We start from the raw sequence: 23,467 nt of genomic DNA on the forward strand, positions 1-23,467 counted from the left end.
TAACAAAACATTGTAAATCAACTATACTTCAATTAAAAAATTATGTCAAGTATTGATATATTTCAATTTAAAAAAATCACTCAGCCCTGCTGAGTATTCTCAAATGCATCCTCTCCTCAGCTCTATTATCACCAGCTGTAAAGACTAAACCACCACCCCTTTCTGCCTGCAACAGCTCTTCACACCCCTAAGACTTAGCAAGAAACAAGGCGTTCCATAACCTGCTACTCTTTTAATACCCTCATGCCCACCTGCACTTATATCCCAGAAATAGAGAGCTACTTATTTTAAAAAAATTTAAAAAGAGGAAAGAAAAAGAAAGTTGCTGATATCCAGAACCTGGTGGTGGTTTCTTTGGTGTAGGATGGGATAAAGAAAAAGGAGGAGTAAGGATGTTTCCTTGTTTCTGTTGAGCAGACTGGCAGGTAAGAGCACCATTTACACAGACAATAACTAGAGATGAAGGACAGGTCAGGAGGGGCAGCAGATTCCCCCCCCGCCCACCCCAGGACAGAATGATGGAGGCAGAAATCATGAGGAAGCAGTTCCTGGTAGGAAGGTGACCCCTAAGGGCAAGTAACAGAATTGGAAGATCCACCCACACGGAAAATGGTCCTCAGTTAAAATTTCAGGGGGTCTGGTCTGGGGGAAGGAGGGGAAGGACAGAGAAGGAAGAAGAGAAAAAGAAAGAAACAAAACAAAGGGACAATACGGTTTCCTGACATCAGAGGAGACCTGGACTCACCCACCTTCAGCTGTTCACTCTTGGAATTGCAACACATACCTACTACCTGACTACAGAGCAGGGCTATGTAAAAGTTATCTGAAGATATTCAGAGGATGTGTTTAAAGTATACACAGAAGTAACTTTCTCTAAGAAATTCTACAACACCTTTCAAGAACTTTTACTCACAAGGTATAGAGTGTTAAGAACAGTCTAAAATTCCAGAAGACCATGAGGACAATCAAAAGCAAATAAATGAAGGACAGCATAGTGTCCCACATCTCACACAGGACTTCTGACTTTTTTTTTTAACATCTTTATTGGAGTATAATTGCTTTACAATGGTGTGTTAGTTTCTGCATCATAACAAAGTGAATCAGCTGTACATATACATATAACCCCATATCTCCTCCCTCTTGCGTCTCCCTCCCACCCTCCCTATCCCACCCCGCTAGGTGGACACAAAGCATTGAGCTGATCTCCCTGTGCTATGTGGCTGCTTCCCACTAGCTAGCTATTTTACATTTGGTAGTGTATATATGTCCATGCCACTCTCTCACTTCATCCCAGCTTACTCTTCCCCCTCCCCGTGTCCTCAAGTCCATTCTCTACGTCTGTCTTTATTCCTGTCCTGCCCCTAGGTTCTTCATAACCATTTTTTTTGATTCCATATATATGTGTTAGCATACGATATCTGTTTTTCTCTTTCTGACTTACTTCACTGTAAGACAGACTCTAGGTCCATCCACCTCACTACAAATAACTCAATTTCGTTTCTTTTTAGGGCTAAGTAATATTCCATTGTATATGTGTGCCACATCTTCTTTACCCATTCATCTGTCGATGGACACTTAGGTTGCTTCCATGTCTGGACTACTGTAAATAGAGCTGCAATGAACACTGTGGTACATGACTCTTTTTGAATTATGGTTTTCTGAGGGTAGATGCCCAGGACTTCTGACTTTTTAAAGAGCTTTCCCAGGCAGTTGTGCACTTGATCCTCATAAGAATTCTGAATAAGGGGTAACTGAGGAAGGAAAGCTTACAAAAGGCACACCTGGAGCTTTTAAGAAACAGACATCCTCTTTCTCAGCTTTCAGAAACGGGCAAAATGGCTCTGGCAAGTGATGCTTCAACTTTTTATTCCATGATTCTCTGCGGCCCTCTGACACTCCACTCCCAAGTAGCTCGCATGGCACAAGAGGCAGGGGAGACACCCAAGGCAGGGCACAGTCACCGGGGGGAAGCCAGGAACAGCCACGAGGAAGGGTGGCCCTCAGACTCCAAGATCCAAGGTAGTCGACCACTTCACAGGCGGCCAAAACTGAGTCTGTTTCCCCTCCATACCCGACCCTTTGGTTGTACAGGAACAGAATTCAAGAGACACCAAGAAGTGAGGCCACTTAAAGGGTTTCACTCACCCTTTATTCTTTGCTCATGACAATACCAGCTTTCCCTGGCCCTGTTTTTGCCTGCTGCCTGAAGATGAGAGTCTTCAACTGTCCAGTCTTGGGCCCCTGAGATTATACAGAACAAGCTCACACAGTAGTGGCCCCAGAAGGCCTGTGACTCACAACTAAGCCTCTGCTGGTGCAGCCGGGGGGCCATCCCAGGTGGAAAGAGCACGAGACTATAAGATCGATGGACACGACTTCCCCTGCTCTTTTAGAGAGGCGCATATAGCTCTAAAACAGGGATTAACAAACTTTCTGGAAAGAGTCAGAAAGTAAGCATTTTAGGCTTTGTAGGTCATAATGGTCTCTGCTGTAACTACTCAGCCCTGCTGTGAGAGCCATAGATAAGATGTAAATAAATGGGCATGGCTGTGTTCCAATAAAACTTTATTTACAAAAATAGGTGGCTGGCCAGATTTGGCCTGTGCAACCTCAGCTCTAAAAGAGCAAACAAGGGAATTCCCTGGCGGTCCAGTGGTTAGGACTCCGCCCTTCCACTGCAGGGGAACGGGGTCTGATCCCTGGTCGGGGAACTAAGATCCCGCAAGTACGCAAGCAGCCAAATAAATAAATAATAAAAAATAAAAATTAGGGCTTCCCTGGTGGCGCAGTGGTTGAGAGTCCGCCTGCCGATGCAGGGGACACGGGTTCATGCCCCGGTCTGGGAAGATCCCACATGCTGCGGAGCGGCTGGGCCTGTGAGCCATGGCTGCTGAGCCTGCGCGTCCGGAGCCTGTGCTCCGCAACGGGAGAGGCCACAACAGTTGAAAGGCCCACATACCGCAAAAAAAAAAAATTAAAAAAAAAAATAAATTAATTAATTAATTAAAAAAATAAAAATTAAAGGAAAACATCAAATCGGGGGGAAAACTCACAACAAAATGGAAAAGACTTAAAAAAAATAAAAGAGCAAACAAGCATAACTTAAAAAAAAAGAGAGAGAAACTTCAGATTTTTAAAAATCCCTTCAGATCAATACAATTATCAATAAAACAAAAAACTTCCACAAAGGACTTTAAGGCCCTGTGCTACTCCCCTTCCTCACCTTTGACAGAGAAACTTTTTCTTGGAAGGGGCACATAAGCCTCGGTGTACCTGGCTCAGAAATTAAAATCTCAGATTTATTCATTATTAACCTACCTACAAGATGGGGGAAAAAACCAAACCACATGACCAAGTCAAAAGGGTAAAAAGGAGGGATTTCTCCAGTGTCCCCTGTAATGCCGGCAGTGCACACACTCTTACACTACATTCTGTTCCAGTTGCTTCCACCACACCAGGGTCACGGCGTTACAGAGGCACAATCGACCCACAGAAAAGACTCTCCCGAACAACCACAGAGCTGTGTGCAGAGGAAAGAGGAAGGAATTGGGAGCTTGATGAGCCGGAGCCAATGTTGGTTCCACGTCCTAATGCCACTGGCTGTCCAATTTGGGGGAAGACACAGACTTTCAAAGCCCCACTTCCCTCAGATGTGTAAGCTCCCCCACCCAACACAGCTCTTGTGTTAACTTATGATGTCATATATGTAAAGACACTTCATAAATGTCAGTTATCTCACCTAGAAGGAAGAATGCAGAGGCAAACGATACTAGGGCCATGTTGAGGACACTGATTCTCAAGTAACAGAAAGGTTGGGAGCTCTGATGACCAAAGACCTTCTTATCAGGTGAGCTAATTAGGGACAAAATAGATAATGCAGGTCGAGTTATACCTACATACTCTCATCTATCTTGGTGTACACCTGCAAGAAATCTGAAGAGGGACTTCCCTGGTGGCGCAGTGGTTAAGAATCCGCCTGCCAATGCAGGGGACACGGGTTCGAGCCCTGGTCCAGGAAGATGCCACATGCCGCGGAGCAACTAAGCCCGTGTGCCACAACTACTGAGCCTGTGCTCTACAGCCTGCAAGCCACAACTACTGAGCCTGAGTGCCACAATTACTGAAGCCCGCTCACCTAGAGCCCGTGCTCTGCAACAGGAGGAAACACTGCAATGAGAAGCCCACGCACTGCAAGGAAGAGAAGCCCCTGCTCACCGCAACTAGAGATAGCCCGCGTGCAGCAATGAAGACCCAATGCAGCCAAAACCAAATTAATTAATTAATTATTTTTTAAAAAGAAATCTGGAGAGACGCACATACCCATTACTACCACATGACTGACCTGACAGAAGAACCAAGAAAAATCTGTACAAACCTACAAAAAAAAAGAAAAAAGAAAGAAACTGCAATCAGTGAGATATTTGTAGGGAAAAGGTTTGGCAATAAAATCCAGCCCGGGAATCAGAGACCAGAACGTTAGTCCTGGTTCTGCCACTAACTAGACCCAAGTTTCCTTTCCTATGAGTGAGTATAATTACACCTGCCCTTGAAGCCAAATAGAACAATTGAGGCATCAAATCAGAGAAGGACTACAAAAGGGCTTTGCATCATGTTATCATTACCCAGCCTTGCAAATCTCCAAATGTTACCTAAGACACTGCGATGCCTACAATAAAATCTTAAGTTATCGTCAAAATTACAAACGCGAGGGCTTCCCTGGTGGCGCAGTGGTTGAGAATCTGCCTGCCAATGCAGGGGACACGGGTTTGAGCCCTGGTCTGGGAAGATCCCACATGCCGCGGAGCAACTAGGCCCGTGGGCCACAACTACTGAGCCTGCGCGTCTGAAGCCTGTGCTCCGCAACAAGAGAGGCCGCGATAGTGAGAGGCCCGCGCACTGCGAAGAAGAGTGGCCCCCGCTTGCCACAACTAGAGAAAGCCCATGCACAGAAACGAAGACCCAACACAGCCAAAAGTAAATAAATAAATAAATAAAGTAACTTTAAAAAAAAAAAAAAAAAATTACAAACGCGAGTGTTCGTTTGTCCCAGCAGTTCCACGGGTAGAATCCTTGCTCCTTCTCCTGGTATACTGCCACACATGCAGGGGAAATGTACCCAAGAATGTTTACTATAACCCAGTTAGTAGCAGCAAAAGGTGAGAAACCACCCACATATCCTCACTAGGGCTCTGGTGAGATGAAGTATGGGGACGGAGGCAGTTGTGGGGCTGGCGGGCTGCAAAGAGAGGTGGGAGACAGGCTGCCACTGCACTGCATTTTAATCTTTTCTTTACGCTTTTGAACCAGGTGAATGTCTTCAACAAATTAAATTTAAACAACTGGAAAGAGAAAATGGGAAATTTTAATTTACCTTTAACCTCCAGAAGGTGGTATCCATCCCAGCCCCGAGGTTTAGAATTTGACAATTACATTCTGTCTTCCGCAGAAATGCCTTTATAAGCTGGCTGACGCCATGGACTCGAGCAAAATATCCTAAGAGACAGACAGAGAAGCAAGCTATCGCTCGGTGACGACAGAAATAATCTCTGCAAAGCCCACGGTGCTAGGGAGAGCAAAACTACACTTTGCCCTTCTTCAGGGTCAGCATTTATCTGTAGACTTCATGGGAGAAATAATGACTTTCAAACTCTCTTCCATTTTTTTATTTTTAAAAAGCTGGTTGAACAAAAATAAGTACTAGCTACTTAATGGTGGAATTAACGATCTGAAGAAAAATAGTGTCCTATACTTTTACTTAGGAAAGACAAGTGTTTTATATCAAAACATCTGATCTAAATGTTCCTCTTGTAAATGTGCTTTTTCACGGCTCTAGGGAAAGCTAATTAGTACTCTGGTAAAACTCAAAATTGCAAGAGCATGTGGGAAATAATATTTTTAGGCCAGGAAATGGGCAGATGAATGTCAGTCAAACCAAAGAAAACCATGCTTCTTATCTTGTTCCTTTCACCTCCGTCTTGTCTGGGTTAGAGCCTCTGTGTTTATAAAATGGCATCGCATCGGAGACAGCGGGAGGAGAGACACCAGCAAGTGGTGGCCTAATTAATGGACTTGTTAAGCTCTGGGGTGGGGAGCTGGGACAAAGGAGATGGGAAACCCAGAAGAGAGACAGGAAGACAGTGTCTGTCTTGTTCTAAATGCCTGTTGCTCAAGGTGTGACCTTTTTTGTTGTTGTTGTTTTTCTTTTTTGTGGTACGCGGGCCTCTCACTGTTATGGCCTCTCCCGTTGTGGAGCACAGGCTCCGGATGCAGAGGCTCAGCGGCCATGGCTCATGGGCCCAGCCGCTCCGCTGCATGTGGGATCCTCCCGGGCCAGGGCACAAACCCATGTCCCATGCATCGGCAGGCGGACTCTCAACCACTGCGCCACCAGGGAAGCCCGAGGTGTGACCGTTTTAAGAACGAAATTTGAGAATAGCATTTAGAAACTTTATTGCCATTTGACAGAGAAATTTTATGTCTGGTGAGTGTGTTAATAAATAATTTGGGGAAACTCCCTAGCGGTTCAGTGGTTAAGACTCTGCGATTCCACTGCAAGGGTGCACGGATTCGATCCCTGGTCGGGGACCTAAGGTCCCACATGCCACGCAGCATCACCAAAAAAATTAATTAATTAATAAAATAAAATAATCAATTTGATAATCCCTACCTTACAAATAAATAAATAATTTGGACTTGTGTCTACCATTTCATTTTCCTAGTAAATCATCTTTATTGTATGTTACAGAATATCATCCACAATGGATTTGACTTGGGAGAAAAAAATATGTCTTCACCACAGACATCTGGGAAGCGCTCTCCTACTGGGCTGGAGGTCCCCAATCTAGAGATACAAACCAGGAGAGGAAGAAGGAAGGGGGGCTGACGTGCCACCTGGGGCACTGGGCCAGTTGCTGTGGTGGGTCCCTGTCTCTGGAACATTCGTTGGGAAATCTGTCTCAAGGGTTGCGGAGGGAGGCTTAAGAAAGGCCTCTTAACCAGGCCTTGCCCAATCTAACTGATGCCTGGATTCACCCTCAGCTCAAAGTAACTACCATGTCCTTCTTCTCAGGAACAACCATTTACAAATTCCTTTGCCCTTCTTTTAGAACCCACCTATGGAACCCATCTTTAGGGCCTAGATTCCCCACACATACAAGAATTACGTTCATTGGTCAGTTTCTCAATCTGACTGAAACTAAGTCACACTCCTGTCTCAACTCCTTTGACTTCCTTGATGGAAATTACTTGCAGAACCTAATAGTGTTACTAACACTTTAATAGGGCAACAACAACAAAAATAATCCCTTATGTGAACACACAGCTCGCAGTAAAAGATATATAAATGGCTTTCACAGTAAAAGATATGTAAATGGCTTTTATATTACTGTGAAAACCATTTTTCACGTATCAGGTGAACAAAGATGAAAAGTTTCATAATACACTGTGCTGGTGAGGAAGTTGGGAAACGAGCACTTTCATACACTGTTGAAGACAGTACACCCCGGAACTCTCTTTTTAAGAATGAATCCCTAAAACCTCAGGCCTCTCAGCTGATGAGATGTCGGGAAGGGAGATGGTCACTTGCCTCTGTTAATTTCCGGGGCCTTCCTCTCTTTAGATAGTCTCACCAAATGCTGGATGTAAGGGTCCTGCCAGTAGCCAATGCTCACTGCAAACCTGAGAGATGAAAAAGGAAGCAGGTGAGTAGAGAGTAGGTTCAGGCCAGGTTCCACGGCCACGTTCCCAGGAACCAGGTCAAGGAGCCACAGAAAATCTATTGACCTCAAAAGGCCAAATCATGCAACTAGAGATCATCATACTAAGTGAAGTAAGTCAGAAAGAGAAAGACAAATACCATATGATATCACTTATATGTGGAATCTAAAAATATGATACAAATGAACCTATCTATGAAACAGAAACAGACTCATGGACACAGAGAACAGACTGGTGGTTGCCAAGGGGGAGGGGGTTGGGGGAGGGCTGGAGTGGGAAGTTGGGGTTAGTAGATGTAAGCTATTATATACAGAATGTATAAACAACAAGGTCCTGCTGTAGAGCACAGGAGACTATATTCCATATCCTGTGATAAACCATAATGGAAAAGAATATATTTTTTAAAAAAGAATGTATATCTATGTATAACTGAATCACTTTGCTGTACAGCAGTAATTAACACAACATTATAAATCAACCATACTTCAATTTTAAAAAGGCCAAATCACATTTAATGCTCCAGCACAAGCTTCATCCATCCACCTCTGCATTCACATACACTGCCCATCACATCTCCCACCACGACCATTTCTTACCTCTTCCCCCTTATCACTAATTCCTTTCCCAGGACCCTAAACAGCAAATAACCTCACCTCATACTTCATACAGAAGACCTGCAACCAATTATTCATTCAGCAAACTCACTGGCCAGAGCTAGCCAGATAACTCTGCTCAACCAAGTTTTGTGTCCAGGGGAAGGGAGACCCAGAAATATCTGGCAAACGTCACTAACAACTACCAAAGTACTTCTCCTGACTTCGTATTAAATACTTGTCCTTTCATGTCCCTTAAGGAGGTCACAGTGGGGAAACTAGGAACAAATAAAACAGCTATAACTTGGAAAATGCTAGGGTAGCCCAAACTCTCTCTAACCCAGTCTACACTACAAGCAGTTAAAGTTGTAGTGTTCCAAGCCTAGGAGCTGAAGCCCTGATTACCACTGGAAGTCTCCTGGCGACCATGAGTGGAACCAGCCTTAGGACAAATGAGAAGTCAGGGAAGGAAGCTGGATCCCTAAGGCCACATCACACCCCTGTGGGCCTGGAGCCTTCTCTACCTGGCAACGAATACTTAGTGAGATAAGAAACATCTTTACCACTTAAGTCAAATTGAGTCAGGCTTCTGTTACTTGCAGTCTTAAGCATCCTAAGTGATATCCTGAATAATACATCCATTTCCATGTTGCTTGATAAATAAGCTGAAACTTAAGGTGGCTGGGTGTTTGTGTGTTTGTGTGTGTATGTGTGTGTGTGTGTGTGTGTGGTGTCACCCAGCTAAGCTCTAAGCTCCCAGAGCACATATCACATCTTTCCGTTTTTTCATATCTACCAACAAGGCTTACTGCTGCCTTGACAGCAATAGGTGCTGAATTCTGCACAAACATGCCTCCTCCAGTCTCTCGCATCCACGTTTGCACATCCACAGACACCCACAACAAAGCACATATGTTCAACTACTCAAGGCAGCAACTCAACACAGAAACACACAAAGTACTAAGGAACACAATTTGCTATAAGCCCAGACTGTCCAAGGAAAACAGCAGACCCACAGAGTTTTACAAACAAACTTGCTCAGTTGTCTAAAATAGTGCTTTTCAGGAATTCCCCAGCGGTCCAGTGGTTAGGACTCTGCGCTTTCACTGCTGAGGGTGAGGGTTCAATGCCTGGTCAGGGAACTAAGATCCCGCAAGCCACACAGAACGGCCAATAAAATAATAAAATAAAATAAAATAGTGCTTTTCAAACAATGAGTTGTGACCCATTCATATCATAAAATCGATGTAATAATTTGCAAATCTCCCTTTTAGAAAATGAAGTCGAACAGAGTAAAACAGAAAATAGCACCATCATTCCACATTGTAAGAGTGTTTTGTGAAGCTTTTGTTTCAAGTGTGTGTTGGGGGTGTAAGTGCCGTGTGTTCTCACTGTGGGTGGCAGTTTGAGGAACGCTGATTTCAAAGGAATCATCTCGCGCCATCTAGTGGTAAAAGCCATATCTGCAGTTGAAGCAAGGACGGTAGACCAGTGATGAGAACACGCCTCGAACAATTTAGAGCTTGGAAGGGATCTTAGTCAAGCCCAACATCCAGAGCAAGAATCCCTTCGACAATATGAAGCCACTGTTGACTACTCCCCACAGAGAAGGCACTCACCCCACTGCGAAGAAACTCGAACTGGTGAAAAGCTGATCAATTTGCCTCCCTCTAAGTGCTCCTTGTTGGATTTATTAGTGCCCTCTCGGCTAACAAGGAGCAGTTTCTATTCCTCCCAACTCTGCATTATCAGTTGACTTAATATTATTGATTCAGTCTAGCAATATTTATAGAGTGCCTGCTAAGTGCCAGGCATAGGGTTACAGTGGTGAACAAAATAGAGAAGGGACAAAGACAAAGACAGAGATTATGACAAACGAGGGATATAATGGTATGGTGGATGGAGGACCTACTTTAGAGGTGAAAGGGAAGACCTCTCTTAAAGGGCATGGCTGAGTCGAGTCCTAGAGAAATAGGGAAAGGCAGCTGTGCAAAAGGCATTCCAGGTAGGAGGAACAGCAGATACAAACACTCGGGGGTGGGAGTGCACGTGGAGTGTTCTAGTAGCAGGAAGTAGGCAGGGCGGCCAGAGAAGAGTAAGAAAACAGGAGAAATTGGAGAAGAGGTTGGAGAGAGAAGCAGACTCCGGTCACACAGGGCCTGGCAGGAGCCTGGGATGATCTCCACAACACACTGGACGCGGTCAGCGATGTACAGCAGTACAGAAAGGTGGGGAGATGCACGGACATAACACAAGGGCCCCCGATCATTTGGGGAGATGCCTGGACATAACACAAGGACCCCCCGATCATTTGGGGAGATGCACGGACATAACACAAGGACCTCCGATCATTTGGGGAGATGCCTGGACATAACACAAGGACCCCCGATCATTTGGGGAGATGCCTGGACATAACACAAGAACCCCCGATCATTTGGGGAGATGCCTGGACATAACACAAGAACCCCCGATCATTTGGGGAGATGCCTGGACATAACACAAGGACCCCCGATCATTTGGGGAGATGCCTGGACATAACACAAGGACCCCCGATCATTTGGGGAGATGCCTGGACATAACACAAGAACCCCTGATCACTAGTTCCCATGACTCCTACTTCTTAATTTTTCCAACATGTGTCTCTCTGCAGTCCTCAAATCTAGATGACTGCCAGTGGTTTCCATGCCTTCGAGGAAAAAGGCTCACTGCTTTGTCTGTGAGAGTGGCCAAGATAAAAAGATGTACAACACACTGCTGCAAAGAAGGAAGAGGGTGCTGCTGGGCATTGCTGCTGGGAGCTCTGAACGAAGGCGGGCACCATGATTCAGCCGAGCAGATTACAGTGCATCCACACAATGAATACTAACCAGTCATCTGAAACGTAAATTAGAAGAACTGGGGACGGCAAGAGGTTCGTGAAACATAGGCTATATTTCATTATATCCAGGACACCACCAACTGTAAGACTGAAAAAAGAAATTAAAGGGACTTCCCTGGTGGCACAGTGGTTAAGAATCCGCCTGCCAATGCAGGGGACACGGGTTCGATCCGAGGTCTGGGAAGATCCCACATGCCGCGGAACAACTAAGCCCATGCGCCACAACTACTGAGCCTGCGCTCTAGAACCCACACGCCACAACTACTGAGCCTACACACCGCAACTACTGAAGCCCGCATACCCTAGAGCCTGTGTGCCGTAACTACTGAGGCCGCACTCCACAACAAGAGAAGCCACCGCAATGAGAAGCCTTCACACCACAAGGAAGGGTAGCCCCTGCTCGCCGCAACTAGAGAAAGCCCACGCGCAGCAACGAAGACCCAACGCGGCCAAAAAATATAAATAAAGAAAATAAAGAAAAAAGAAGTTAAAAAACACTGCCAATGAGTTAATGTTTTTCTTATCGCTTAGAATTTTAATTTTGTGGTTACTGAAAAAGCTCCTTCATTGGGACAGAGTGTCATCATCTCTCTCTCTTGTAGAGACAGAAAAAGGAAAAGGTGAGTGAAGTAAGCTGCTAAGACTTCACGTTCAGGATGTCTGTGCCTTTCGACACAATATCAACCTCCGTGCCAAGGGCGTTGGCGAGGATACATTCCTTAACAGATCTCCACCATCCTCTCTGAGATTTTCTTCCAAGCAGCTAACCCTCACCCTGGAAGTTTTGATACTGGCTCTTTCTTGATCTCATTAGAAGGTATCAAGGGATGATTTTCAACAGCAATCAGGATCTGGGTTCTTTCTTCAAATGGCCCTTAAACAGTATGTAGACTAAAAGCACCAGGGACTGTGGTCACAGCTGCCCAACCATGCCATACCAGCAGAAATAACCTCCATGCCTGCTTGCACAGGTAAGGACACCTCTAACAGACTTGACAGTGTCTGCAGGACACATTGAGAGTAAGTCACATCTGATTTCAGAGAAGTTAAAATGCAATACCATGTGTGCCACAAAATGGCTCAGATAGTATTGTCACATCTACATAACTGAAATCAATTTGTTGTACACCTGAAACTAACACAATATTGTAAATCAACTATACTTCAATTTTAAAAAATAGTATAGAACTATGAGGAACCACCATTGCCTATGATGACAAGGGACTCGCCAGATGTCAACATTTAGCAACGGAATAGCTAACAGGGGAGGAATATTTGCCTTTTTTTTTTTTTTTGGCTGTGCTACACGGCATGTGGAATCTTAGTTCCCCGACCAGGGATCAAACCCGCGCCCCCTGCAGTTGAAGCGTAAAGTCCTAACCACTGGACCACCAGGGAAGGCCCAATATCTGCCATTTTTAAATGATGTTATTCTATTTCTTTTTAAACTAAATTAATTATTTCCATCAAAAAGATAGTATTGTCTTCACAACAAGAGCAACAGTAAGTTTGGATTTCATAAACAAACATACAAGGCAAATATTACACTAGGAAAAATATTTGTAACAGGTCACAGAGTGCTAATATCCTTACAATATAAAGGACTCATAAATTAATATGGGAAAAAACTAATATTCCAGAAGAAAAAGAATGGGTAAAGGACAAAAATGAACCATTCACAAAAGAAGAAAAACTGACCAATGAACATACAAAAAGCTCAGCCTTATCAATGATTTTTTTAAAAAAGCAAAATGAAAATGAAAGCAAAAACAAGAGAGCAGTACTGCTCTTATCAAATCAGCAATAAAACTGTTTTTTAATAGAACCTGGCTTTGGAGAGGAATGAGGAAGAGGGCCCTGGAGCACCAATGTCCAAACTGGAAACTGGCACGGTCATGCTTCAAGGCACTGTGGCAACAGGTATAAGAAGCCAGAATAACGTGCGAACACAATAGCCAAACAGTCCCACTTCTGGGATTTTATCCTTAGGAAATAACCAAGAATGAACACAAAGATTTTTTTTTTTTTTTTTTACAAGAACGCTGTACCTGGAGTTATAGTATCAGGTCGACAAAACAGGCCACAAGATTATATGGACAGGACATTCCCAAGTTTGTTAGAATGAACGTACACATATATATAAAGACTGCCCGGAGTAGATACCAAAATGTTAATAGTGGTTATCTGCACACCCCAATACTGTGCACCCAGTTCTGTCACTTCCACGATCGTCCTCTGCTTCCCAAATCCAGAGAACATCCCTTTCATTTGAATATCTTGATTTCATGTTTCAAACCCAGAATCAAAGAATCAAAAATCTCAGATCTGGAAAGACCCGAAAGATTCACTCAATCTTCATTCAATCACTACTGCTTTCAAAATGTTCATGACACTCACATACCACTTGTTCAAAGTAATGTCTTTTTTTAACATTTATTTCATTGAAGTGTAGTTGATTTACAATGTGTTAACTTCTGCTGTACAGCAAAATGACTGTTATACATATATATATTTTTTTCATATTCTTGTCCACTATGGTTTATCACAGGATATTGAATATAGTTCCCTGTGCTCTACAGCAAAACCTTGTTGTTTAACCATCCTATATATAATAGTTTGCATCTGCTAACCCCAAACTCCCAATCCTTCCCTCCCCTGCCCCCTCCTTCCCAATGTAATATGTCTTTAAATAAACTCAATTTTCTTAGTACTCAGGTCTGATGTGTTACCTAATATTTTCTTCTAACACACACTGTAACGAATACCTAACCATTAACATTTAAAACATCTATCTGTGTACCGCCTAAAACCATCTCACATTCCTCTCATGGGAAACAGTGATCTGGCCCAACCACCAATTCATTAAAGAGACATTTACTGATTCTGTCCTATTTGCATAAGTATCAGCTGTAACAATGGGAAATTCATGTGAAGTTGTGAAACACCATCCAATAGGCATTTCTTCATCTGAGGATTCAGGGACTGGGAAAGGCCCTCCCTGTCTCCCTGACTATGAGAGTAAAGGCTGGGGCTGGTTTGTTTCACTTCTCCTGGACACTGACTGCGTGCTTACCGCGGTGCCAAGCATCATTCAAATGCTTGACAAATAGGAACACATTGAGCCCTTGTAACAACCCTAAAGTAGTTTGCCCGAGCTGTGGAACCTTTAGGGAAATTAATTTGACTGCTTTACAAACCTACCTACCCACCTGGATTTAGATCCCTCACCCAACACTTCAGTGCTTAAATGATATATATCTATCGCGCGCGCGCGCGCGTGTGTGTGTGTGTGTGTGTGTGTGTGTGTATTGTTTAGCTGCTTATAGATACATATGTATCTGTATGTATGTAAATCCATATATATGCAATTGCAAAAATCAACTGAATATTCTCAGCACTAATTTTCAAGTTTGGGATTTTAACTGCATACTTCTTGTGGTCCTCTAATTTTTAATTTTATTGTTGTTCTTCTACACCTTTTAGTTTCAATTTTTGGTTTCTATTTCCTGTTGGTTTTATTCTTGGTTTATAAATGGAAGATAGGAAGCAAAGTCTTAAGGGCAATAGACTCTGTACCTAAACAGAGTCTGGATTTGCTTCCTTTCTTGGGAGCTCTTGAAAGCTTCTTTTTGTTTTCCTAAGCAGATCGGCAGACCTTAAGTGTTCAATCATCTAAAAAACTGGGCCTGAATAACTAAGAAGACTCACAGGCTAGTTTCCTCCCAAAGGAGACTACTGGTATTGCCTTTTGGCTTCATCTAACATCTAATTACTTTACAAGTAATATGATCTACAATCTACTGTCTGTCTTGTAAGCAGTCACTGAATAGTGGGCAAAGCGCAAACGGAAAAGGAACCTACATTCACAGAGAGTGAAGTAAGTAGAAGAATCAAATCAGTCCCCTTGGTACAATGTCCCATATCTAACTTTTTAACCAAAAAAACAGAAAATGTAATTAATAAAATTAATACAGAACACAGTAACAGGATGCCATGGACCTGAATAATGCTGATGTACTTTTGAAAAAAATAAAACATTTAAGAACCTGTATTCTGGGGCTTCCCTGGTGGCGCAGTGGTTGAGAGTCTGCCTGCCAATGCAGGGGACACGGGTTCGTGCCCTGGTCCGGGGGGATCCCACATGCCACGGAGCGGCTGGGCCCGTGAGCCATGGCCGCTGAGCCTGCGCGTCCGGAGCCTGTGCTCCGCAATGGGAGAGGCCACAACAGTGAGAGGCCCGCGTACCACATTAAAAAAAAAAAAAAAAAAAGAACCTGTATTCTGAATATTTTCTCCAGTCTGAGGCTTGCCTGTTCATTTTCTCAGTTTATCTCTTTATCTTTTGTAGTTAGGACTTTTTGTGTTCTACATACTAAATATTTACCTACCCAAGGCTGCCAAGGTATTCCCCTATGTTTTCATACAGAAGCTTTACGGTTCTAGCTTTCATATTTAGGTTTATGGTCCATCCCAAATTAGTATGTGTGTACAGAAGGAGGTCAGTGTTCATTCTGTTTCCACTTGAATATCCAGTTGATCCAGAATTATTGGTTAAAAAGACTTTACTTTTCCCCACTGAACTGCCTTGGTACTCGGGGCAAAAATCAACTTACAGCACCGGTATAGGTCTATTTCTGTTTCATTGATCTATTTTTCTACCTTTATGCAAAGACCACATTGTTTTGATCACTGTAGCTTAACAGTGGGTATTAAAATTCAGTAGATTAAGCAGTGTAAGTTCCCCAACTTCACTCTTCTTTTGAAGATTTTTTTGGGCTAGTCTAGATTTTTTGTGTTTCCATATACATTTTAGAATCAATTGTTAATTTCTTCAAAAAAGATGGCTAGGGTTTTGACTGGGATTTAGACAGTTGGTTTTTTAATGTTATTGTAAATAATATTTAAAATTTTCACTTTCCTGTATGTGTACGTACATTTATAACACATCTATCTGACAAACAATTCCTATACAGAATATATAATGAACTCCAACAAGTCAAAATCAACATTATCGTTAGTGAAAATGGGCAAGGGCTTGAACAGACAATTCACAAAAGAAGATGCAGGAATGGCCAATAAGCACACAATAAGTATACATCTGTCACCAGGGAAATGCCATTTCAGACCTTAATGAGATGCTATTTCACACTCACTAACAATACTGAATGTTTAACAAGGATATGGAGCAACTGGAGTTTTGATACATTGCTGGTGGGAAGTGTAATCTGATAAACCACTTTAGAAATTAGTCTGGCAGTTAAATGCATGCCCACCCTGTGACTAAGCAATTCTACTCCTAGATATTTATCCAAGAAAAATTTCAGGCGTATAAAAGAACATTCATTGCAGCCTATTCACCATGGCCAAAAACTAGATACGACTCAAATGTCCATCATCAGGTGAATGGATGAACAAATCGTGGTACATTCATACAACACAAAAAGGAGCAAACTATTTTACCCTGAGAAAGCTCCTCTCCTTGACCAAACTCTAGCCAGGCTCCTCTGAGACCTCCTCTACTAGGCATCAACCTTGGCCTATAATATAAAGACCTGAGCAAACATTAACATAGTTCCTAACAGCTCAAGGCCACACCGCTAGGGTGTCTCTAGTCCGCCTTAGCATGCCTGCCTGAGAAAACTCAAGGCTGCCAAAAGAACTTACTGTTGGTTCCAGGCAACACCTAAAGATAGGGCCTCCCTGTCTCCCAGCTAGCAAATCCAGATGGTTTCTGCTGGACACCAACACCCCCTTTTCCCATTTTCTGTAATTTTTTCTCTGATTCTACTGAATCCCTGCTTGGCCCCCTCCTTCCTCCCTCATTTGCCCTTTAAAACACCCTCTGTACAAATCAGAGTTGAGTTTAGTTCATGCTGGATTCTTTTCCCTGTTGCAATAGTTATTACTGATTAAAAGCTGATGTTACCACTTTAGCATCCGGCTTTATCTGTGACAACGGGTGTTTATCTTTGACAACGTGTACAACATGGATGAATCTCAAAGAACATCTTGGGTGAAAGAAGACACAAAAAGAATGCATACTGTATGATTCTGTTTATATGACATTCAAGAATAGGCAAACCTATGGTAGCCCGAAACAGCAAATGGTTGCTGGGGGGCGGGGGAGTGGTAAGGAGACTAACTAGAGACAAGGGAACTTTCTGGAGTTTCAGAAATATTTTGTATCTTGTTTCAGGTGGTGGTACACAGATATATGCAACTATCAACACTCATCAAACTGAACATTTTATTCTGTATAAATCATCTCCCTCTCCCCATTCCCCTTCTCTCTTAAGAATACCTGAGGAAATTCTAGAAGGAAAAAAAAAAAGGTGAGGGATATAGCAAATCCTCCAAGTTCCCTTTCCAATATCCATTCACCCTTTCTTCCTAAGAGGACCCCAATTTTGTTTGAGGCATCAATCTGCCCTATTAGAAATTCTTACCTCCCCACACTTTCCTGCACCCAGGAGTGGAGCCATGTGTCCTAATGATGGCTAATGAGAAGTACACAGAAGTCTACAGGGTTGGGCTTCCCAAAAAGCTACTGCTTTCCTGACAAAAATGGACAGATTCAGACACATACATGTCTCTTGCTAGTATCCCTTCCTTTTCTTTCTTCCTGGAGCACAGCTGCTCAAACAGACTAAAAAAATTCTGATAACCCTGCTACAAACCTATCCTCACCCTGTGAAGCAAGCTGTGGGAGCTCTGAATCAATTCACAGCTGAGTAACTTTGTGAGTTGAAAGTTTTCAGACATCAAAATGGAAAAAAAAAAAAAAAAGCGATTTCAACTGGAAGTCAAGAAATGACAACCAAGGACCTACTGTAAAGCACAGGGAACTATACTCGATGTTTTGTAATAACCTATAAGGAAAGAGACTCTGAAGAAGAATATAGATATATATATATATATATACATATATATGTATAACTGAATCACTGTGCTGTACACCTGAAACTAACACAATATTGTAAATCAACTATACTTCAATTAAAAAAAAGAATGATATATGCACTGCTGTGTTAAAGTATATATAAGAATTTAGTATACAAGTGACATTTCAAATCAATGGGGAAAATAAGACCATTCAATAGATGATGTAGGAACAAATGGCTAATAATTTGAGACAAAATTAAGTTAAAACTGCTACCTTATAACGTCCAAAATAATAAATATAGATGAATGATCTAAGCATAAAAGCCAAAACCATAGAAGTGCTAAAAGAAAATGTTATAAAGATTGAGAATGGCCTTTCAAAGCTTTACCCAAAAACCACAAGCCATAAAGTTAGATTATCAGATTCTATACCCTAAAGCGTCACCATTTCTGTATTATGAAATGTACAGTACAAGCTATACTGAAAGACAAGCAACAGCTTGAGAGAAAATGCTGCAACAAATACCAAGGCAAAGGATTACTATTCCAGATACAAAAGGTTCTTACAAATCAATAATAAAAATACAAATAACCGAACAAGAAAAAGACAACAACCCAGTAGGACAGCAACATGGGAGAGAGGATTCACACAGAAAATATCAATGAGTGTGTGAGCAGACAAAAAATGCTCAGTCTTAGTCATGATTTTAGGAGTACAAATTAAGAACAGGTGTTATCTTCCACCTGCCAGTTGGTGAACAATCTAAGAGACTGAGAATGTTCCATGATTAGCATCTCCGTTCACCATAGATAAGAATGGAAATGGATTATCACCCCCTTGGAGGACCATCTTGCAGAAGCTTCTCCCCTGAAATCTGTCTCAAGGGAAAACTCAAACAAGTGTGCAAAGATGCTCATCACAGCACGATTTTAAGAGCAAAATCATACCCACCTAAATGTTGACCAAAAGAAGAACAGTCAAATAAGGTACAACCACACTGCAGAATACTGTGCAGCCAATAAAAAGAATGAGGCAGATCTGGGTGAAATTACATGTACAATATGTTCATAGTAGGCTCTTGAGTGGGGAAAAAGTACAGTTGACCCCCGAACAACGTGGAGGTTAGGGGTGCTGACCCCCTTTACAGGTGGCCCTCTGTATCCTCGGTTCCGCATCTGCAGATGTGACAACTTTGGATCGTGTAGAGCTGTATTTAATGAAAAAACACTCTCCCTGCATAAGTGGACCTGTGCAGTTCAAACCCATCTTGCTCAAGAGTCAACTGTATTCACCTTTCTCATTTAAAAAATTAAGCTTTTAAGAGAGGGGGAAAAAAAAAAGCTGTGATATTACTATTTGAGATCTAAGATCACTACCTTTCACAAATGTTTTCCAAAATCTAATGTTTTCCTTTTATTAAAAAAAAAATGGGGGCGATAAAACATCCACAGTTTATTTGACCTTTTTGATGGGCAAGGTTGGCAGCTAATGTATCCTCCACAGTATGTTCTAGTTCTAAAGTGACATGTCTTCTCTGGGAGTGGGAGGTACCTTGGCACCTGCCTTCAAAATATTTCAGATCAGAATCTCAGCCCTGCTCTCTGGGGCATAGCTGTGAAGACGCAATCCGTGTGCTGGAGAGGCCAGGGCCCTCGGGAAAACGCTGGCTTTCCTGAGAGGTGATCCTGTGTCCTGCTTTCATGACGGGGTAGCGGGGGACATCTGTCGATTCGGTTGAGAAATCAGATGAACTTCTATTATTTGCACAGTGGAATTTCAGCCTTACAGCCCCTGGTCTGGCTTCTAACACATACGGACCACTGAAAACCAGTTAAACAGAAAACCAGAATTTTTAAGACCTCATCAGGAAATATAATCTTGAGCATTTGCATTCGGGTCTAATCAATTTAGCCATCCGACAGATAATTATTGTGTGTCTACAATGCGAATGGCACTAAGGTAGACAGGTCCCTGCTTTGTGTTGTTTTCATTCTGGTCGGAGGGACAGACATTAAACAGCATGTCTGAACTACAACTGGGCTGAAGACCACAAAGGAGACGCACAGAGTGTTATGAGAACACGGAACAGAGGCTACGTCTTGTCTGCAGGGGCCAAAGAGGCCTCCTGGAGGGAGCCACACCTGAGATAAGCCAAAAATCTTGGCGTCACCTCTGACTCCTCACCGCACATCCAACCGTCAGTACATTCCATCAGCTTGACCTTCACAGTGTATCCAGAATCTAACGGATTCCCAGCACCTCCACCGTTACCATCCTGAGCCAAGCCCCCAGCATCTCTGACTTGGGATATTCTGAGAGCAGATCCCCCTGCCTCCATGCTGCCCCCTACAGTCTGTTCTCAACAGAGACGCTGAAGGGATCCTGTTCAAACCCAAGTCCCAGTGGCTCCCATCTCACTCAGAGTGAAATCTGTGTCCTTAAAAGAGCTCCTCTCCCCCTCACTCAGCCGGCCTTGCAGCTCCTGGGACAGGCGGGGCCAGCTCCTGCCTCACAGGGCCTTTGTACTCTGCCTGGGACATTGCTTCCCCAGAAGTCCATCCTCAGGGCTCACTCCCTCCCCAGCACTGACCTTCTTGTCCCTGGCCATCCCGGCTCATGTGCCCTTCCAACATTCCTACAGCATCGCCCACCATCTCACGTGCCAGATATGTTGCTCGTTTGCTTCCTGGCTGCTTCCTCCACTGGAATACATGCCCCACGAGAGCTTCGCTTTTGTCTGTTTCATTCACTTCTGCATCCACACTAGAGCAGGGCCTCCATAAATTGAGCAGGGTCTCAATAACGAATATCAAGTGAAGGCATCAGTCTGAGGGATGACATGGAGCTGATCAGACAAGGAAGGGTGGGAGAAAGCATTTCAGGAGGGAACGGCCTGCTGAAAGGCCCCAGGAAAGACGGGAACAGGGCTCGCCTGAGGAACTGAGAGGACGGTGGCGAGAAGGGAAGAGTGGGCGGAAGCAAGACTGGAGAAGCCAGACAGAGCAGGCAGGGCCAGGCGGACCATGTGAGAAACTTCGCTCTTTTTCTAACAGCAACAAGAAGCCATTAAACTAGGGAGTGACAAGGTCCCATGTGCCTTTTGCAAACCTCTGGCTTCAGTGTGAGAACTGGACTTGGGGAGGTAAGCATGACTGGGGAGCTCAGCTGGCAGATGAGTGTCACGGCTCAGACCACGGATGACCTGAGTGTGCACTGAGATGGCAGCCGCAGAGGTGGAGGAAAGGTGGTAGATTCCAGAAACACTTTGCAGACACAATCTAAGGTCTGGGTGATTGATCACACAGGGGGTAAGTGAAAGGGCAGCTCCACGATGACTCCTACCTTTTTTACTCTAACCGAGGGGACAATGGCATCACCCACTGAGTTGCGGGGGTGGGGTGGCGTGGAGGAAAATGCGGGAAGGTGATCTTGAGCGCAGTTTTGGAAATAATGAATTTGAGATCATTCTGAGAAATCCAAATGGAGATTTCCAGCTGGCAAGGATCAGATCCAGGGCAGTGTGATCAGATCAGGAAAGGTGAGGTGTGTCGCTATTCATCTTGTGGCTGACGGAGAATCAAAGAGTTTCAAGTAGCAAAGAGACAGGGTAAGATCTGTGATTCTGAAAAAATCACCCTGGCCACGGCATAAACACCTGGACAGGGGAGATGGCCAGACTAGAAGCAGGCAGAACAATAAGGACGTGCTGCAACAGATCAGGTGAGCGAGGGCTGTGGCCGTCGGGAAGGAAAAGGGACTAGACTTTCCCTTTGTCACCAGCCCATCTGCTGCACAGCTGCTGGGGATTTTTCTAAAACACAAACCCAGATCATGTCAGTTCCCCAACTTAAAAGCCCTTGGGACCTTCCCCATTTTGTTCTCTGACAACCTCTCCAGAATTCACTCTTGCTACCCAGCACCCATCCAAGGTCAAGTTCCCCTAACACTTCCCCTAAGAGCTTCAATCTCTATGTTCTTTGGCTCCTGCTCTTTTCTCCTGCCTGGTAAACACCCATTCGTCTTTCTAAGACTCACCTCTCCTCCCCTGTGAAAATAAGAAAACCAGTGCTGACCGCTAGGAGTTGGCCTGGTACCATGAGCCAGGCTTCTCTGCAGTTAGATGCTTGCCTGGTGCTCACAGAAGCCACGCTGTCCTTCTGTTGGACAGAAACAATCTCGCAGGACCAGCAGCGCAAGGTCGCGCTGCAAGAGCGATGAATTGAGACAAAACAGGACCCCTTCAGAATTTTGTCTAACAGACAAAACCAAGGTCATCATGCCAGCCACAGGGTCCCAAACACTCCTCTCTCCTGGCTGAGATGAGCAACTGTGGCTTCTTTACGAATCACAAAGTGTCTGACTCTAGAAAAGTCAGACACACCTCCTCCTAGAAAAGACTGAGCTACCCAATCACAAAACTGTCCCCGCCTCCTGTGAGCACCGAATCCCAGGCAAATCCTGCTTCCTTGAACCCTCCCCCAAATTACCCAACTGAAGCCCAAATCCTGTAAGTTCTTTCTAACACCCCTCACGGATAGGCCACAAAGCTCCCTTAACTTAAAAAGAGACTCCTATTTTAACTCAGGGCTTTCATCCGCTTTCCCAAGATTAATAACTTTAAAGTTTCAAATTCATAGATGAAAAAGAAAACTTCCCACTGGCTGGAAAATAAGGCAATTCTAAAATAAAATGTCTAGGGCTTCCCTGGTGGCACAGTGGTTAAGAATCCGCCTGCCAGTGCAGGGGACATGGGTTTGAGCCCTGGTCCAGGAGGATCCCACATGCCGCGGAGCAACTAAGCCCGTGTGCCACAACTACTTAGTCTGCGCTCTAGAGCCCATGAGCCACACCTACTGAGCCCACGCGCCACAACTATTGCAGTCCGCGCGCATAGAGCCCGTGCTCCGCAACAAGAGAGGCCACCGCAATGAGAAGCCCGCGCACCGCAACGAAGAGCAGCCCCCGCTCACTGCAACTAGAGAAAGCCCGCGGGCAGCAATGAAGACCCAACGCAGCCAAAAATAAATAAATAAATAAATCTATAAAATAAAATGTCTATCAACTTTTTTTTTTTTTTTTTTGCGGTACGCAGGCCTCTCACTGCTGTGGCCTCTCCCGTTGCGGAGCACAGGCTCCGGACGCGCAGGCTCAGCGGCCATGACTCACGGGCCCAGCCGCTCCGCGGCATGTGGGATCTTCCCGGACCGGGGCACGAACCCGCGTCCCCTGCATCAGCAGGCGGACTCTCAACCACTGTGCCATCAGGGAAGCCCACTCCCCAGTTTTGATGGCTGTGGAGCCCTCTCCTGTTGACCCCGTTACCTCACTCATGTCACCGCCCTGCCCACAGGCCACATTTAAGCCAACCAAAAGGTTTGCACGAAGCAACACAATCTA

At 44.1% G+C, this 23,467-nt stretch overlaps 1 protein-coding gene across 6 annotated transcripts in view; it reads right to left on the reverse strand.

The window, feature by feature from the left end:
* The window catches only part of LCMT1 (leucine carboxyl methyltransferase 1), a 55,082-nt gene that overhangs the window by 26,633 nt on the left and 4,982 nt on the right, over positions 1-23,467 (reverse strand). The window contains exons 2-4 of one of the 6 annotated variants that reach the window (XM_081256328.1): positions 7,586-7,677; positions 5,372-5,493; positions 4,343-4,375 (exon numbers count right to left, since the gene is read on the reverse strand). The exons of 1 other annotated variant lie outside the window; for it this stretch is intronic. In XM_081256328.1, the coding sequence (XP_081112454.1) occupies positions 4,343-4,375; positions 5,372-5,493; positions 7,586-7,677 (247 nt within the window). Of the gene's footprint in view, positions 1-4,342; positions 4,376-5,172; positions 5,312-5,371; positions 5,494-7,585; positions 7,678-23,467 lie in introns of those variants that run through there. 4 more of the 6 variants (XM_081256323.1, XM_081256325.1, XM_081256326.1 and 1 more) reach the window with 4 other exon arrangements.

This window comes from Mesoplodon bidens, assembly GCF_964165515.1.
Source record: "Mesoplodon bidens genome assembly, chromosome: 15".
NCBI lineage: Eukaryota > Metazoa > Chordata > Mammalia > Artiodactyla > Ziphiidae > Mesoplodon > Mesoplodon bidens.